Source organism: Fistularia commersonii, chromosome 36, assembly GCF_037954325.1.
Source record: "Fistularia commersonii isolate RoL2024-O1a breed Wild chromosome 36, RoL_Fcom_v1.0, whole genome shotgun sequence".
Classification (NCBI taxonomy): Eukaryota; Metazoa; Chordata; class Actinopteri; order Syngnathiformes; family Fistulariidae; genus Fistularia; species Fistularia commersonii.
In genome coordinates this window covers 1158486-1174008 of record NC_141319.1, presented here as the reverse complement: position 1 = coordinate 1174008, position 15523 = coordinate 1158486, and the positions used below count along the sequence as shown (strand labels likewise).

Sequence of the window (15523 nt, the reverse complement as noted above, 5' to 3'; positions counted from 1 at the left end):
TACACACACACACATACACACACACATATACACACACACACATATACACACATACACATATACACACACACATATACACACATACACACACACATATAGATGAATATATATTGAAATCCTGCTCGCTTTCGTGGAGCTGTGTCCCGTCACTGCAGAATCGATATCTCTGTACTCGTGGAAACATTAAAAAATAAAATAAAATAAAATAAAATAAAAACTGAAACGGCGTGGACGATGAACACGTCACGAGTTAGTCCACTGCCGTTTTTTTTTCCTTCTGCACCTTTGCAGATGGAACGTCGCACTGAATTGCGTTAAGATTTCGTCCTATTCTGACTTTCGAGTTTCCCTCCGAACCCCGATTAACACCTGCTCTTTTTATGAAAATCTATTAAACGTGGGTTCAGTTCCCGCATGTCGGCCGGAACTGTGCGCGCAAACATGCCGTAAAACAAAACGAAATGACGGTCTTGCTTAACCCTGGACCGCCCGGATGGTGTCAAAGATAAGAAGTGCCAAGCATGATCAAAGTTGACGTTTTGAATTGTTTGAAATATTAGAAATAGCCTTGGTTTATTTTTTAAAAGCAGAATTTGTCATAGCAAGCTATGCAAATGAAAGGTGTCGTCTCAAAAACTCTATCAGTCTTGACGTTTGACGTGAGTGCAGATCTATAAAATTGGTAAAAAATTGAAGGGAGTTTGGTAGAAGTGGCGCTTCAGTTGTTTTTTTTTCGCTTTTTATAGGCTTTAACAGACTGACCTGCTGAAGAATGAGTTGGAAAATCGGGACAGAAAAAAAAGATGAAACCGACCCAGAACAGGAAAAAACGGATAAGAACCGCACAGAAACTGGACCAGAACTCTGGCCCATACCCTGCAGCAGCTAAACTAGTTTCCATGGAAACCTGACTGTGTGACTAAACGTTATTCAAAGTCTTGCGTCACGTGACCCGCGGGACTGATGACGATATCTTTGACTATTGAACTAATAATAATTAAAAAGGACAATAACAATTCAAGCAAACAGAAAAAAAACAGATTGATGAAAGAATTGATAATTGGTTGCAGAACCTGCATTCAGAAACAGAAAAGGAAAATACAACCACAACAATATCCTTGTTCCATGGCCTTAGAACTAATATTAATAGAGTAAGGTATTAAAATACCAAATATTCACACAGAAGCTCTTCCTCTTTAATTAGATGAGATCAAAAATGAAATAAAGGAAAGTTGTCGGCAATATTAAAATAATTTATTTAATGCTTTCGGACCGTGACATATAAAAACAGACATTGGCTAGATGAGGCATTAGGAAGCTTTCAATAATAATTTAAGCAAATGTATTTGGGATTACTGACACTTCCTTGAAATCAAACAACTCACATTGAGAAAATCAGTTACTCCGCAATAAGGAAAAACCAGTGAAAACCTCATGATGCAAATTGATGCAAAAAACACACTTTGAATCAGTCTGTTCACAATCCCGTGTGTCGGAAAAGTCCACAGGTCTACCGACTGCCAATAATCAATAATCAGTCCAAGTCTATGGATCCCTCTTGATGTTGCAAGAAGCGGATCAGACCTCCAGGCAGCGGCAGCTTCGTCAGGCGCCGGCGTCCGACCAGCTCCGAGATCCTCAGTCTGCAGAGCTGCAGCAGCGGCCGGGGAGGAGCTACAAGACAGGAGGCACTTCTAGGTTACTGGAATATTCTCAGTGAATCAAAAATAGTTTATTGCCTATCGATGTATCAATTTTACTGTTCGATCGGTCACATACTCACCTGCTTTCTCCTTGATGGCGCTCCAGTCAGAGTAGCTGTCCAGATGCTCCATCAGTCTGGAACACAGGGCGACATGACCGACGTAGTCCAACAGGACATCGATGATCGGCCCTGCCCACCGACAGATGGTGGGGACGGAGATCATCTCGCAGAACTGTCCATCAAGCACAGCGACGGTTATCGTTTCAATCGTCGATCGGCAATCATACTGATCGATCGATCAATCAGTCACAGAGATGTCGGCCAATCAATAACCAAAATGGCGGTCAATCACAGGGCCGTCAATTGATCACAGTCGTGCTACAAAGTTATTGATTTGGCATTTGTGCCGCCGCAGAACCGTCAGTCAGTCCGGCACGTAGCTCTCGGTGACGCCGACGTCAACCGACCACAGAGTTATTACTTGTACACAGATTTGACAACCATCACAGCTCACGGTTACGCTCATTCAGCCAATCACTGTTGCCAATCAATCACACAGCTGTCAATCAATCCGGGAGCTGTCAGTCAGAAAAAACGCAGGTGCGACGTCATCGTCAGACATGTTCGGGTCATCGGACAGATTAAGGTCACCTGAACGCTTGTCCCCTGGTTGTCCTCCGGCTGTTCTCGTCCGCCGTATTGGACGTCGACCCTCTGAGATCGAGTGGTTCTGATTGGTGGATGCAGCTTGTTGCCGTACACGCAGCTGAAACAGGACAGGGCGTCTCCTCCGTTGTCCAGCAGGTATTTGAACATGGGCAGGTATTTCATGGAAAACATATATACGGCAGGAAAGGCGGTGGGGTGTGTGGGGATGGCGGCGTTGACATCCGCTCCGTGTTCCACCAGCAGCGTGACGGTCTCGATGCAGCCCATCCTCGCCGCCACCATCAGAGGCCTGAACACGTCTAGGTTGGGGTCGGCGCCGGCGGCGAGCAACATTCGAGTGGTGTCGACGTTGTTGTTCATGACTGCAAAGTAGAGTGCGGTGCTCCGGCGGTCCTCGTAGAGTCTGGATCGCTCTTCAGATAGCTGAGCGTTGACGTCGAACCCCGCCTCGATCAGAGTCTCCAATACGTCGTCACGGTTACGCTCAGCGGCTATATGGAGCGGGCTGATGCCGGTCCGGCGGATTCTGGCTTTGCTGGTCGCCGTGATCAGCATGGATACGATTCTGGAAAAGGAAAGTTAAAGACGGAAAGCGGTGTTCAGAATTTGCCCCGCGCTGCCGCTCGAGGTTCAAGTTCAAGGCCGATGCCAAGTCCAAGTTCAGGTATATGTCAGAGGTCGGGTCTGGTTTCAGGCCTTTAAGACCAGGAATTTGAGTCATTGCACGAAGGGTCTGTGTCGGGTAATACAGCGCAACCTTGACTTACGAGTGCTTCTTATGAATCTTATGAACGGAGACACGAGCCGTCGCTCGGTCGATTTTTTTTTTTGGCTTCGTGATACAAGCCTAAATTTGAGATACGAGCGAGCGGGATGGAAGTTTTACACTGACGTGGCGTTTCAAGACAGTAGGTAGCTAGCCCGGTGAATATTGTCGAAAAACATGACCGAGGTGTGCATCTTGTCATTGTCGACTTGTCTGTGAAGAGATGGAGAAGTCGTTGTCAGTAAGATACAGTTATGGAGAGCATCATCTCGGCCCTTTTTTTATAAAGAGGACCAACATTCACTCCGCCGCTACATTACATGTAGCATAGTTTGCACAGTTTATCAAATTGTAGCATTAAATTTGTAAGTGTTTTATGCATGAAAATGTTTCGGCGGGGGGGTTCCAATAATAAAAAACTTTTGTCACCTCACAGTATGTAATCTGATTACAACCATTACACTTTATATAAGGTTATTACAATATTAAGTGCAGCAGTAAGATGAAGGCGGAAACAACCATTTTTCGAAATAAGATCAGTATCAAATGATCCAAATGACCACTGCACTACATAAAACATTTTACTATTAAGGAGAACTTTTACATTCTCCTTAATTACGTATTGTCGTTTTTTGTAGATCGTTTGTTATTTATAAAGTTGTCTCTAAAAACACGTAACAAAAGCGGGGGGCTGGAATGGATCAAAATCCTTTCATTTCAATTTAATGGAGATTTTATTTGATATACGAGCAAATTGAGTTACAAGCTTGGTCACGAATGAATAAAACTCGTAAGTCAAGGTAATTCTGAACGTCAAGATAAACGGATCTGTTTTGTCTTTGTGAGTGATGGGCGTGCCTACGTGTCACTTCCTCGCTGGGCGGCGATGTGAAGGGGTAATAATCCAGTTTTGCCTGGTTTGTTGGCGTCGGCTCTCTGGGATAGGAGGAGCTCAACAACTTCTTCGTGTCCATTTTTAGCGGCTTCGTAAAGCGCCGTGGCTCCATCGCCGGCCTCGCTGTTGATGTCCGCACCTGGAGAGAGACACATCTGGGGATAACAAGCAATTTCTAACCTTTATAACTCTACTGGATTCGATGATCATCATACTTTCCAATAAACTCCATCACGGGAGTCCTGAGATCATCAATGCAAAGTTCTCGAGCATGCTCATATCGCTCTTAAGACCACAGACATATTTTTGTCAGTGCTTTCATTACGTCTGGGAGCTGAAATGGGAATGAGCACAAGGCATCATTTCTAGATGCCCCTCTGGGAATCCAGAAGTAGAACAGAGTGGGCCCCCCATAAAAAAAACACCCAACAGATTAGAAATTTATCATACTGTCTAAGTGTTATTGTAGATTACGATGCCATCATTCAGGGTCAACTTCGGATGAGAGGAGGAAATGCAATTTTTTTCTTAATTAAAAAAAAACAACTACAGAACTCTACCCAGATAAGGGGTTAGCAACAACAAATAGCTTGGTAGCTTTTAAAAAGCTTTTAGAAACCGTAGCAGGTCGTGGCAAGGGGCTCAGTGGTAACTATTTGGTATAAAGTTATACGCAGTAGATACAGTATTGGTGAGCATAAGATAGCAGCTGCAGTTTGCTTTATGACACAACCATTCGAATTTCCAGTCAGCTTTTGGGGTTTAAAGAAGCTGCTGATGGAAAGAGACGAAGAAAGACAGCCAGTTAGCTGCTGTTAGGTGGATGTTAGGGAGCAGTGAAATGTAGCAGTTTGGAGCATCAGCTAACGGTTAGCAGGAAAAAAAATCCATGAGAACTGCCAGTGAGCTACTGTATAATGTTCAGGACTAGAAGAGAAAAATAGAAGTTCAGGGTTAGAAGTTGAGATTTGCTATCAGAGGTATATCAGTAAATAATTATCAGACAAAAGTTACAACCAGAGGCGATAGTTAGCTATGCTCAAAAACTGTAGTTAGCATAAAGCTTAGGTGGATAGAGATGGCAGTTAGCAGCAAGTTAAGGAATTACTGAGGCACAGGACTTTTAGCTATAAGAGTACTCCTATTTGTGTTTTCCCTGTGCATACCGTGTTTGAGCAGGAGGCGTAGCGTGGCTAACTGTCCGCTCTGAGCCGCAGTGAACATCGGCGAGATGCCGTACATGTTGTTGAGGTTGTGCTTGGCGCCGGCCTTCAGTAACATCTCGCAGATTTCGACGTTGTTCCGGCACACGGCCTCCTGCAGGGCGGTCCATCCAAGGTGACACTGGGTGTTGACCGCCACGCCGTGATTCAGCAGCAGTGCCACCAGGGCGGCGCTGTTCTTTTCGCAGGCTAAATGGCATAAACGTTTGGCATAAACCTCACACCAAAAATTGAACAAATTTGTTGTTTATTTCATTTCGGCTCTACGCTTTCATCTGCTTATATACTCTAATTGATTGTGTCTTTCAAAAACAGAAGGAAAAGACAAGAAGACACCATTATTTTATGGGCCAATCTGAGACTTTGTAAAATGTGTACACTTTGAAACACTCAGTCCTGTGTAACCGGGTCCTCGGATGAGCGAGTGGGGTGCCGGATCCAGAACTTCTGATTCTAATCCTTGCCAATTTCCCATCTTGATACCTTTATAGAGAGGTGTCTCTCGATCCTTGTCGGGGATTTCAGGGTCGGCTCCGTTTTCCAGCAGCACCCGAGCGGATTCCAGGTGTTCGGCGCGGATGGCGAGGACCAGCGCCGTCTCACCGTGCGATGTCTGCTTGTTTACCATCCCCGGCTGAGCTGTTCAAACAAACGTGCGTTTTTTTATTTGTTCGATCGCGACCCTCGGCCGGGGTCAGAGTTGAGATTACCTGAAAGCAGGACTTTCAGGCAGCGCTCCTGACCGTACCACGCCGCCTGGTGAAGAGCCAGCCAGCCCGGCCCGTTTGGCAGCATCAGGTTTGTCCCTGGACGCATCACCAGGGCTCGTACTCTGCTGGCCTCACCGAGCCGGATCGCTCTGAACAGCGGCTCCTCCTCCCTGCGGCAAAAAAACGGTCACATGTCTGAGCAGATTTGCAATCCGGCCTGGTTCTTCTGTCCTCGCCGTTTCCCTCGAGCTCGCTCTTTTGACCTGTCTGACCTGGTTCCTCTGACCTCATCTGTTGTTAACAAAGTCACAGAACCCAACTTACTCCTCCTTCTCCGGGGCCACGTGGACCAGGGTGCCGTCATGCTTGCGAAAAGCCACCATCCTCTTCCCGGAGCCGGTGATGAAGCAACTGATCGTCCCATTGAATGTTTTCCTGTCACAGTAACAAATAAAAGAACTGAGTGCAAGCCAATCAAATCATAGCTTATCTTGATGCTTAAAATGATAATGAAGATAATAATAATAATAATGATAACAATGATAATAATAATAATATATAATAAGAAATTATAATAATATTAATAATAACAATAATAATAATAATGATAATAACAAAAACAACAACAATAATAGTAAAAGTAATAATAACAATACATAACAAGAAATACTACAAATACTACTACTACTACTACTAATAATAATAAGAAGAAGAAGTGGTATTATTGTAACATCATCATAACAATAATTAATATTAACAGGTATTAGTATTAGTATTAGTATTGATAAATGCAGCCTCAGGGCGGCACTGGCCCGTGCCTCTCCAAGCCTGCCTTGGGGGGACACGGGGCAGTGTCTCCCTGTGCCGGTCCCAAGACCGGATAAATGCAGAGGGTTGCGTCGGGGAGGGCATCCGGCGTAAAACTTTTGCCAAAACCAAATATGCGAGTCAACCATAACTATACCATACCGGATCGGTCGCGGACCGGGTTAACAACGACCGCCATTGGTACTGATGACCTACAGGGTACTAATGGAAATTGGGCTACTGTGGGTCGAAGAACAAGAACAAGAAGAAGAGGAGGAGTGCGTGTTCGGAAGCAGAAAGAGAGGAGGAAAGGAAAGAGCCTGGGACTGAGAGTAGGGACTTTGAATATTGGGACTATGACAGGAAAAGGTAGAGAGTTGGTCGACATGATGCAGAGAAGGAAGGTGGATATACTGTGTGTCCAGGAGACCAGGTGGAAAGGTAGGAAGGCTAGAAGCTTAGGAGCAGGCTTTAAGTTGTACTATTATGGTACTGACAAGAAGAGAAATGGAGTAGGAGTTATCTTGAAGGAGGAGTTTGTTAGGAACGTCCTAGAGGTGAAAAGAATGTCAGATAGACTTATGAGTCTGAAACTGGAAATTGAAGGTGTGATGTTCAATGTTGTTAGTGGCTATGCCCCGCAGGTGGGATGTGAATCTGAAGAGAAGGAGAAGTTCTGGAATGAGTTAGATGAAGTGATGCAGAATATTCCCAGAAATGAGAGAGTGGTCATTGGTGCAGACTTCAATGGACATGTTGGTGAAGGCAATAGAGGGGATGAAGAAGTGATGAGCAGATTTGGTATCCAGGATAGGAATGCAGAGGGACAGATGGTGGTGGATTTTGCAAAAAGGATGGAAATGGCTGTAGTGAACACTTTTTTCCAGGAAAAACAGGAACATGGGGTAACTTATAAGAGCGGAGGTAGGAGCACGCAGGTAGACTACATCTTGTATAGACGGGGTAACCTGAGAGAAATCAGTGACTGCAAAGTAGTTGTAGGTGAGAGTGTAGCCAGACAGCATAGGATGGTGGTTTGTAGGATGACTCTGGTGACAAGGAAGATGAAGAGGACAAAGGCAGAGCAGAGGACAAAATGGTGGAAGCTGAAAAGGGAGGAGTGTTGCATGGTTTTCAGGGAGGAATTGAGAAAGGGTCTGGGTGGTCAGGGTGAGCTTCCAGATGATTGGACAACAACAGCTAGTGTTATCAGGGAGACAGGTAGAAGAGTACTTGGTGTGTCTTCTGGAAGGAAAGTAGATAAGGAGACTTGGTGGTGGAATGAGGAAGTGTATATACAGAGAAAGCAGTTAGCAAAAAAGAAGTGGGATACTGAGAGGACTGAAGAGAACAGACAGGAGTTCAGGGAGATGCGGCGAAAGGTAAAGATAGAGGTAGCAAAGGCAAAACAAAGGCCGTACGATGACTTGTATGCTCGGTTGGATAGTAAGGAGGGTGAGAATGATCTATACAGGTTGGCGAAACAGAGAGATAAAGATGGAAAGGATGTACAACAGGTCCCGGTGATTAAGGACAGAGAGGGGAATGTATTGACAGATGCTAGAATAGTGATGGGAAGATGGAAAGATTACTTTGAAGAGCTGATGAATGGTAGAAGAGGTGATTATTGTAGACCACAAAGTAGTAAAAATTAGTAAAAGTGAAGTGAGGAAGGCATTGAAGAGGATGAAGAGTGGAAAAGCAGTTGGTCCTGATGATATACCTGTGGAGGTGTGGAAGTGTCTAGGAGAGGCAGCGGTAGATTTCCTGACTAGATTATTCAACAGGATCTTAGAGAGTGAGAAGATGCCTGAAGAATGGAGACAAAGTGTGATGGTGCCTATTTTTAAGAATAAAGGGGATGTGCAGAATTCTGGAAACTATAGAGGGATTAAGTTGATGAGCCATACAATGAAGTTATGGGAAAGAGTGGTGGAAACTAGACTGAGAGCAGAAGTCAGCATTTGTGAACAGCAGTATGGCTTCATGCCTAGAAAGAGTACTACAGATGCAGTATTTGCGTTGAGAATGCTAATAGAAAAGTACAGAGAAGGCCAGAGGGAGTTGCATTGCGTTTTTGTAGACCTAGAAAAAGCATATGACAGGGTGCCAAGAGAGGAGCTCTGGTATTGTATGAGGAAGTCTGGAGTGGCAGAGAAGTATGTTAGACTGGTGCAGGACATGTATGCTAGCTGTGAGACACTGGTACGGTGTGCTGTAGGGGTAACCAAGAAGTTCAAGGTGGAGGTGGGACTCCATCAGGGATCAGCTCTGAGCCCCTTCTTGTTCGCAATGGTGATGGATAGACTGACAGATGAGGTTAGACAGGAATCCCCATGGACCATGATGTTTGCGGATGACATTGTGATCTGTAGTGAGAGCAGAAAACAGGTAGAGGAAAATCTAGAGAGGTGGAGGTATGCTCTGGAAAGGAGAGGAATGAAAGTTAGTCTCAGCAAGCCAGAATATATGTGTGTGAATGAGAGGAACTCGGGTGGTGCGGTGAGGCTACAGCGAGTGGAGATCAAGAAGCTGGAGGATTTCAGGTACTTAGGGTCAACAGTCCAGAGCAACGGAGAGTGCGGAAAAGAGGTGAAGAGACGGGTCCAAGCAGGTTGGAATGGGTGGAGAAAAGTGTCAGGGGTACTATGTGATAGAAGACTTTCGGCCAGAATAAAAGGAAAGGTGTACAAGACAGTGGTGAGACCAGCGATGATGTATGGACTAGAAACTGTTACAATGACTAAAAGACAGCAGGCAGAACTAGAGGTTGCAGAGATGAAGATGTTGAGGTTCTCTTTGGGAGTGACCAGGATGGATAGGATCAGGAATGAGTCTATCAGAAGAACAGCACATGTTAGATGTTTTGGAGAGAAGGTCAGAGAGGCCAGACTGAGATGGTTGGGTCATGTACAGAGGAGGGATAGAGAATGTATTGGTAGACGGATGCTGGAATTGGAGCTGCCAGGCAAGAGGTCTCCAGGAAGACCAAAGAGAAAATTTATGGACGTAGTGAGAGAGGATATGAAGGTAGTTGGTGTGAGAGAGGAAGATACAGAGAATAGGGTTAGATGGAGAAAGTTGACTCGCTGTGGCGACCCCTGACGGGAAAAGCCGAAAGAAGAAGAAGAAGAAGATTAGTATTAGTATTAATACTAGTATTAGTATTAGTATTAGTATTAGTATTAGTATTAGTATTAGTATTAGTATTAGTATTAGTATTAGTATTGTAAAAAATGCAAGATCCAAAGTGTATATTTTCATGTGCAGTCAGGAAATGTGTTTCCCTGTACAATAAAATTCTACAAATAGTACTTATTCTTATTCTTATTCTTATTCTTATTCTTATTCTTATTCTTATTCTTATTCTTATTCTTATTCTTATTCTTATTCTTAGTGCATTGTGTAAATGAATTTTTATTGATATTACTTTATTATTGTCATTGTTGCTCTGCTGCTGTTGTTGTTGTTGTTGTTGTTGTTGTTCTTGTAAATACTAGTAGTCGTCGTGATTATCAAAAATGAAAATAAATGAAATGAATCCAAACAAATTTTATCTTTCTTGTGGCCTGATGGTTTATTGATATTAAAAAAGAGATGAGTAGCGCCTACAAGATCTTGAAGGTACCAATATGCTCCGTTTTTGCCGAGATGTTTATTCTGATGTTGCCTCACGATGGAGACGTGCGTAATTTGAAGGTTTCAGTTAACCAAGTATGCAAGTATTTGGACTGTGGAGAACCAGGACCCCCATGCTGACTCCCTTCGGGGTCCCCCGAGTACAATCGTCCTTATCATCATTGGTAACGGGCCACTTCTTTCCAGAATAAAGGTATAAAAAGCGCTGAACAAACAGCAGGTACGTACGGATCAGGAGGCTTTTCGCTTGGGGGGTTCGGGGAGCTGTAGTGCGCAGGTGGATTATGGGAGCTGTATTGCACGCTGGTCTGAGAGCTTGTCGTGGGGTTTCTGTCCACCGCTGGCTGCCGTGGAGTCGGGGTGGGAGCGGCGGCACTGCATTGCGTTTCGGTCAGGCTGCGCTCGATGGCGAGCTGCATCAGCTCGTCGTCGCTCAGGTTACTGTAGAGAGAGTAATCCTCGAAGGCCAGTGTGGAGACGCTGGTGCTGGCCATGATGGAGCTGCAGAGTTGGAGCACATTATACTGATTGCAAAACTTTTGATCAAAAGCTGAAACTTATATGACCTCATGACCTCACCTGTGCTCTGCTCTATGCATCTTACATGACCTCACGAGAATTCTCTAAACAATTGGTAATTGCAAAGGCATTGTTGGGCATCAAACCTGTTCATTTACGAATAATAAGAAAGGTGGCCCTTCTGTGTGAGAAATAACAGACCTCCTTATCAAACCCCATAATTCTGGGTTTACTAAATCTAAATATCGTATATATACAGTGTATTGTAAAATCTTAGCATATGGTCACTATTTTTATGATGGAGCTGTGTGACATTTTTACATATAGATTATATTGTCCAACAATATCAATTCATAACAACCAGTCCCAAGTTATTATCCTGTCTTACTTTGAACAATTGCAAATCCCTTTTCCCGTTTTTTTAAATACAGGTTTTTCCATTGACAATTCATACGTTTGAAAGAAATGACCTGACCGGAAAGATGCCATTTATCAATTGAAAACTATCATGAGATTTGAGAGGAATCATCTCATAATTGGAAATATCTTTCTATAGAATACACAAAATAAATCGAATCCAGACTGATCAATATACGAGACATGACACAAATGTTTGTTGGAAAGTATAAAAGCAAATTGATAAGCAAAAATTAGAAAACCAATCAAAATGCCTTAATTTGCAGTTAACATTTAAAATGTATTGTATTGTAAATTGCATGAAATTTCTATTGTGTTTGAATATTCACCTGAGACTCTCTGAACTATCAGGGACTTCTTATCTGAATTTGTGTTATATATTTGTGAATATATGTTGTCACCTCAGGGTGACGGGGGGCGCCAACAGGCCGCTTTGAATTGTTTTCATAAATAAACCCCTGGCTAACGTCTCACCCGGTGACACCATTTTAACTAGAAAAGCTTCCCGACAAACCATGACAACTGCTGAAAGGTCAAACTCCGCCAAACCAGGATGTGACGAACGAGGAAAAAAATCTCACCCTTTTCTTGTTTTCTTTTTCTATCCTTTTGAAAGAGAATCCACTTTCCTCTCAGCTGCACACGTGCATCCAGTCTTGGGTCTGTCTGCGTGTTATGGAGGCGGTTGTCTACTCAGACTGACCGGAGAGTTATTTTAAGCACCTGCTGTATCAGCTGCTGACCTCCGTGACATGCTATTGGGTTACATGTGAAGTCACACTGTTTGGAAAAACAAAATAAATCTGCAGACTCACAAACTCACCTTTTGCTCAAGGCCCTCTGCAAAAAAAAATAATAGGTAGAACATATCAGAAGAAAGTGATATACAACAAAAATACAACAAATATAAACGAAACTGTGCAATATTTCATTTCACAACAGTACACGACAAATTTTCCTTTATCATACTATTGTGCACTCCTTACCTCACTTGTTTCTAAGACACTTATAGTTTTATCAATTGTTTACTAAGACACTTTATAGTTTCACTGAGACACTTTATAGTTTATAGTTTATTTTATTTCTAATTCTGCCTTTTCTTTTTATTATTTATTACTGTTATATTTTCTGTAAGTCTGGCACAACAATTTCCTTCGGGATTAATAAAGTTGTTCTTATCTTATCTTATCTAAAACAAAAAATGAACACAAGGAACACATTAATAATAAACATGTATTTCAACAATGGATTGATAATACAGTGATAATTATGACTGATATCTAATATTTCATCAGCCAAAATTCTAGACGCTCTTATGATGGAGAAGGAGGGAGGGGTAAGAAAAAAACAAAAACATGACTCTATCACGGCTACAATGAAGGAGGTCAATGATGTCATTGTTGAACTTGACATAAAATAATATTGTGTGTCACTTTTTATTGTGTGTCACTTTTTACTGCTTTTGTCGAAAAATAAGGTCAACATTGTTGACCATATTTTAAAAAGGTCGACTCTCCAAGCCTGCTGTCTCAGAAACATGACTCAGAGCGCCAAATGTGATGGTCCGTGGTCCGGTTATGTTACCATCCACAAGGAGGTGCCACAGGGTTCTGTTTAAGCCCCTCTCTTCGTCAATATTTATGGAAAACATTAAAATGCACTTGACTGGCATTATAGTCAATGTACAATCAGATTGGAGAGCTTCTCCTTTCAGTGCAAACAGTGAGCTTTATTTATATATACAAGATAAAATCCTACAATACGGTGTAATATAGACCCCAGACATGACAGTGCAAAGTGACTCATAGAGAAGACTCTGCAAACAGTACAAGACGGTGCAAATCCACTGAAATGTAGCCTCAGGGGGCACAAGCCAGTGTCTCTCTGAGCCGGCCCGAGCCTGAATAAATGCAAGGGGAGTCTGAGGCTGAGAGTGGGGACCCCGAATGTTGGGACGAAGACAGGAAAAGCTGGAGAGTTGGTTGATGTGATGCAGAGAAGGAAAATGTATATACTGTGTGTCCAGGAGACCAGGTGGAAAGGTAGTAAGGCGAGAAGCTTAGGAGCCGGCTTTAAGCTGTACTATCATGGTACTGACAAGAAGAGAAATGGAGTAAGAGTTATCTTGAAGGAGGAGTTTGTTAGGAACGTCCTAGAGGTGAAAAGAATGTCAGATAGACTGATGAGTCTGAAAATAGAGAGTGAAGGTGTGACGCTCATTGTTCTTAGTGGCTATGACCCGCAGGTGGGATGTGAGTTTGAGGAGAAGGACTTCTGCAGGGAGTTAGATGAAGTGATGCAGAACATCCCCAGAAATGAGAGAGTGGTAATTGGTACAGACTTCAATGAACATGTTGGTGAAGGCAATAAAGGGGATGAAGAAGTGATGGGCAGATTTGGAATACAGGATAGGAGCACAGAGGGACAGATAGTGGTAGATTTTACAAAAAGGATGGAAATTGCTGTACTGAACACTTTTTTCAAGAAAAGACAGGAACATAGGGTAACTTATAAGAGCAGCGGTAGGAGCACGCAGGTAGACTACATCTTGTATAGACGGGGTAACCTGAAAGAGATCAATGACTGCAAAGTAGTTGTAGGTGAGAGTGTAGCCAGACAGCATAGGATGGTGGTTTGTAGGATGACTGGTCACACGGAAGATCAAGAGGACAAAGCTCTAAGCCCCTTCTTGTTTGCAGTTGTGATGGACAGGCTGACAGATGAGGTGAGACAGGAATCTCCATGGACCTTTATGGTTGCAGATGACATTGTGATCTGTAGTGAGAGCAGAAGCAGAGGAAGCGGCAAGCCTAACCTCACCTCTGCAAGTGCAAGCCCTCTCAAACCGGGCTCCGAGGCACATTTCTATTTCTCAGCATGTCAATATAACGTTTCTAAAAAGATTTATTATTTATGCCATGATTTTCCGCAGCCTGTGTAATGTCTTTCCTATAAGTTTGTGACAGAATTATTCTTGCTGATTGGACAGTAAACTGCAGGAAAATAAAATAAAATAAAATAAAATAAAATAAAATAAAATAAAATAAAATAAAATAAAATAAAATAAAATTTCCTCCCATGGTCCAAAAGCATGCAGCAGGTTTATTGGAAAAAAAATAGGCTCCATCATCTCCCACGACCCTGAGTGCAGGATAAGCGGCAAAAGATGGATGGGTGGATGGTAAGACCAGTTTTATAATAAAGAGTGAGATGAGGCTCCGCAAGTATTTGAAAGATAGTTGGACCAAAAGGAATTATTCTTTTCTTTGTCTTGTTATCCACTTGATGAGTGGATAACAAGAAATCTATTTTAACATGTATAAAAGCACCAGAATTTAAAGTTTTAAAAACAACTAAAAGTTTTTTACATTTTGTTAACTTTTCTGAGAGTCAAATCAGTTTTTTTGGCCCAGAATGAGAACCGCTGATACTGGATGTTGATCTTCTTGGACAGTCTGGTCTTGATACTAGTTTTGTCTTTTTCACTCATATCTGAGCACCTTCGGTGCATTTAACTCATGTCTTAGAGTGATATCACACAGTTGTTCATATGAAAGCCCTTTTCCTGTTCTTTTTTACATAACAGGAGAAATTAGCAAAAGCAAAAGAAGGGAGCCTGAATAATGGTTACCTTTATTCATATTTTTATATCATTTATAATTCCAGGAGGAAGTTGAGGGATCAGCCCAGAACTCCACGGCTGGACCCGGTCAATGACCTGAAGAGAGCTGGGACCACAGTCTCGAAGAAAACCATCAGTAACACACTGCGTTGTCATGGGTTCAAATCTTGCAGTATACATAAGGTCCCCCTGCTCAAGCCAGAATGTCTGGAGTTTGCCAGCGACCATCTGGATGATCCAGAAGACACCATCCCAACCGCAAAGCATGGAGGTGGAAAAATCATTCTTTGGTGATGCTTTTCTGCGGAGGGAACAGTTCGACTGCACCGTATTTCAACAATTTCCTTCGGGATTAATAAAGTTGTTCTTATCTTATCTTATCTTATCTTATCTGATTGAGGGGAGGATGACGGGGCCATGGATCACGAGATCTTGGCCAACAACCTCCTTCCTGCAGTGAGAGCCTTGAAGATGGGTCGTGGCCAAATCTTTCAGCATGGCGACGACCTGAAACACACAGCCGGGGCAACGAAGGAGTGGCTCCGTAAGAA

The 15523-nt window shown here is 43.0% G+C and overlaps 1 protein-coding gene across 1 annotated transcript; it reads right to left on the bottom strand.

The window, feature by feature from the left end:
* Positions 1-1235: 1235 nt before the first annotated feature.
* On the bottom strand, positions 1236-12043 carry asb2a.1 (ankyrin repeat and SOCS box containing 2a, tandem duplicate 1). The gene is made up of 10 exons (XM_086143354.1): positions 11932-12043; positions 10643-10915; positions 6293-6403; positions 5969-6138; positions 5742-5897; positions 5202-5447; positions 4003-4174; positions 2357-2939; positions 1784-1937; positions 1236-1674 (listed from the first exon to the last, which is right to left on the bottom strand). The coding sequence occupies exons 2-10, from the start codon at positions 10906-10908 to the stop codon at positions 1535-1537; spliced, it is 1998 nt and encodes a 665-aa protein (XP_085999480.1). The 5' UTR covers positions 10909-10915; positions 11932-12043; the 3' UTR covers positions 1236-1534.
* Between the last annotated feature and the right edge of the window lie 3480 nt (positions 12044-15523).

Excerpts from the sequence above, each read along its gene's own strand:
- asb2a.1 (XM_086143354.1), bottom strand. The coding sequence starts at position 10,908 with ATGGCCAGCACCAGCGTCTCCACACTGGCCTTCGAGGATTACTCTCTC. Across the intron at positions 4,175-5,201 it reads ACGCCTCCTGCTCAAACACG|GTGCGGACATCAACAGCGAG; the intron begins GTATGCACAGGG and ends GTCTCTCTCCAG. Across the intron at positions 2,940-4,002 it reads GCCCAGCGAGGAAGTGACAC|AATCGTATCCATGCTGATCA; the intron begins GTAGGCACGCCC and ends TTCCTTTTCCAG.